This window comes from Lolium rigidum, chromosome 1 (genome assembly GCF_022539505.1).
Source record: "Lolium rigidum isolate FL_2022 chromosome 1, APGP_CSIRO_Lrig_0.1, whole genome shotgun sequence".
Lineage (NCBI taxonomy): Eukaryota > Viridiplantae > Streptophyta > Magnoliopsida > Poales > Poaceae > Lolium > Lolium rigidum.
Genome location: NC_061508.1, coordinates 145040509 through 145043700, shown reverse-complemented (window position 1 = coordinate 145043700; position 3192 = coordinate 145040509). Strand labels below are relative to the sequence as shown.

The following is a 3192-nucleotide window of genomic DNA, read 5'->3' as shown; positions in this document are numbered from 1 at the left end:
TCTGAAGAACGGCGAGAAGACCAAGCTGTTGATCTAAAAGATCGACAAGCACACCTTGCCAACAACTCCGAGACGCCGCCGTGAAGGTCGCCGCCGGTGTGGGAGTGGAGTTGTGGCAGATTTATATGCCCGGACGCCGCTCCCACCACCGCAACGACGCACCATAGGAGACAAAAACTAACCCTAACTACTAGGCTAGAACGGAGGAACGAGGTTTCCCCTCCCTCATACCGCCGCCAGAGCGCCAAGCAGAGGTAGAGGAAACCAGATCCAACGCCCTGGCCGGAGATTGGGAGATTGGATCGCGGAAAAAAAGTTCGTCAAGAGTTCCAAGCTGAAGAGCTTCTCAATGCCACGAAACCTAAACACGTGCGCTATTCCAAAACTAAGCTTTCAGGGTAGATTGGACGTATGAGACGACGAAATCCCGCTGGGCCAGCTAGATTCGGCCCAACTGGCCCGCGGAGAGTATTCAACAACAAACAACGGCGGACCTAGGCCGTTGTCCCCGAGGCTGCCGTCGCTGTCTCCAGCCAGCGTGCAAAAGGGCAGGCGGCTCTCTCCAGCTGCCCTATTTATCGCCCAAGGCTCCAGAGCCACCTGCCCCCAACCAAGAAAAAGAAAAACGAGCCAGACGCAAAGGGGCGAGCCGGGGCGCACGCAGCAATTCCCATCTGCTCACCAACCCAAGGTATCATCAATCAATCCCATCTTCTTCGCTCATTGTTACCATCTCGATCTCGGTTGATTCTTGGAAAATCTCGGCGGCCGTGAGAGCCGAGGGGCCTCTCTCGGCACAGGCAGCTGCTCTGGCCGGCGCCGACGCGTATTTCCTTTTGTCGTCTTCCGCGCGGCGCCTCCTGGCTCAGATCTGGCCAGGCCGCTCCTCCGCTGAGCGGAGCCTGTCGTCCTAGGGCTATGGTTACACCGGAATCGAATCCCAGTTTAGAAAAGCCAGACATGGAATGGCGATTACACCGGAATTTGGTTCTAGAAATCCCGTGGATCCACTACACCCACCCACCCATATTTCTTTCTTTCTAATTCACTAGATATGAATCTTTGTTTTGGTTACTTTCTATGTCTAATGGTCCACATAGTTGATGAAACTAAGATCAGCATACAGTCTTTTCCATATGCCTATGTATCAGTGCTCAAGATCTGGATCAATTTTGTGCTCTGCTAGTGTGTCATCAATTGTTCTCTTGTTTTATTCTAGTAGTCACTATCATTTTCGATTGGTCCTACGCCTATTAATTGCAGTTCAGAATCCTTAAACTTGACTATTGCATGTTACCACTGTATACAAAATCTGATGAACCTCTGTTCCTACAGTTGGAGATGGCATCAGCTGTTACCATCAGTTCGGTCAGCGCGCAGGCCGCTCTGGTTTCGAAACCAGGGAATCATGGCAGCACGAGCTTCAGTGGCCTAAAGGCATCATCATCGTCGATCAGCTTCGAATCAGGAACATCATTCCTGGGCAAGACCGCCTCCCTCCGGGCGTCAGTTACCTCAAGGATTGTGCCAAAGGCAAAGTCTGGGTCTCAGATATCACCTCAGGCATCTTACAAGGTGGCGGTGCTTGGTGCTGCCGGTGGCATTGGTCAGCCGCTGGGCCTGCTGATCAAGATGTCTCCTCTGGTCTCGGAGCTGCGCCTGTATGATATCGCGAATGTCAAGGGCGTCGCTGCCGATCTCAGCCACTGCAACACGCCATCTCAAGTCATGGACTTCACTGGCCCCGCGGAGCTAGCTGACTGCTTGAAAGGCGTGGATGTTGTCGTCATCCCTGCGGGTGTCCCAAGGAAGCCAGGCATGACTCGTGATGACCTTTTTAACATCAATGCGGGCATCGTCAAGTCACTTATTGAGGCTGTTGCAGACAATTGCCCTGAGGCCTTCATCCATATTATCAGCAACCCAGTCAACTCCACGGTGCCGATTGCTGCTGAGATTCTGAAACAGAAGGGTGTCTACAACCCCAAGAAGCTCTTCGGGGTTTCCACCCTGGATGTTGTCAGAGCTAACACATTTGTAGCTCAGAAGAAGAACCTCAGCCTCATCGATGTTGATGTCCCAGTTGTCGGTGGCCATGCTGGGATAACGATTCTGCCTCTGTTGTCCAAGACTAGGCCTTCTGTCAGCTTCACGGACGAGGAAACTGAGCAGCTGACAAAGAGAATACAGAATGCTGGGACAGAGGTGGTGGAAGCGAAGGCTGGTGCTGGATCTGCTACTCTGTCCATGGCTTATGCTGCTGCCAGATTTGTCGAGTCGTCGCTCCGCGCGATGGCTGGTGATCCAGATGTTTACGAGTGCACGTATGTTCAGTCTGAGTTAACAGAGCTTCCATTCTTCGCGTCCAGAGTTAAGCTTGGGAAGGATGGTGTTGAGTCCATCATTTCCTCCGACCTGGAGGGAGTGACGGAGTACGAGGCCAAGGCACTTGAGGCATTGAAGGCTGAGCTCAAGGCCAGCATCGAGAAGGGCATTGAGTTTGCACACAAGCAGGGAGCTGCTGCATCTGTTTGAAGGGAGAAGAAGGGTGATTCCATCCATATGAAGAGAATAAAGGCAAACTAATTCCCCTTGTCTAGTTTTGCAGCCTAGAGTGTTGACATGTAGGTGTATGCCCTGGAGGAGGTATATTTCTCAATTGTTGGTCAGTTTCTTATGGTTTCAGTTTACATGAGGGTGTGAAGCCCTGAACTTGCTCTCTGTCCAGGGGCTTTGTCATGTATGACACATAAATTTTGGTACTGTTCCATTGGCTTTTCTTGTAACTTGCTGAAGTTGACACACTGTGGAACAATAATAAAGTAGTTTCTTGATCGTTTCTTTGAAATTTTTGTGATGCTTACTATGTCCATGTGACAAGCTGTACTATGCGGTCACCATCAGGCTCCAGCTTTTGAATGAACTGGCTCCTTGTGTCGTTTTGAAGTATTTTATATTGATTGGTGAGTTTATGGAATTTGTTTTTGTCGCTTTTATTGATTGGAACGTCTTTGTGAGATGGACGGCTGGAACCTAGCACATGTTTTGGTTTATTCCGAGCTCACAAAGAATACTTCAGCTGCCACTTGGCTGTTTTATCTTGTGCTCTTTAACATGAGAATTGAGTCTTTACTCCTGTACCCATTCCGCGGTTTGGTTGATAAGTAGTACAACTATTTTGCCATGTCCGCA

At 50.2% G+C, this 3192-nt stretch overlaps 1 protein-coding gene across 1 annotated transcript; it reads left to right on the top strand.

Moving 5' to 3' along the window:
* The first annotated feature begins 621 nt into the window (after nucleotides 1–621).
* LOC124682611 (malate dehydrogenase, chloroplastic-like) lies at nucleotides 622–2841 on the top strand. Its single transcript, XM_047217264.1, has 2 exons — nucleotides 622–691; nucleotides 1336–2841. The coding sequence occupies exon 2, from the start codon at nucleotides 1342–1344 to the stop codon at nucleotides 2533–2535; it is 1194 nt and encodes a 397-aa protein (XP_047073220.1). The 5' UTR covers nucleotides 622–691; nucleotides 1336–1341; the 3' UTR covers nucleotides 2536–2841.
* The last annotated feature ends 351 nt before the right edge of the window (nucleotides 2842–3192 follow it).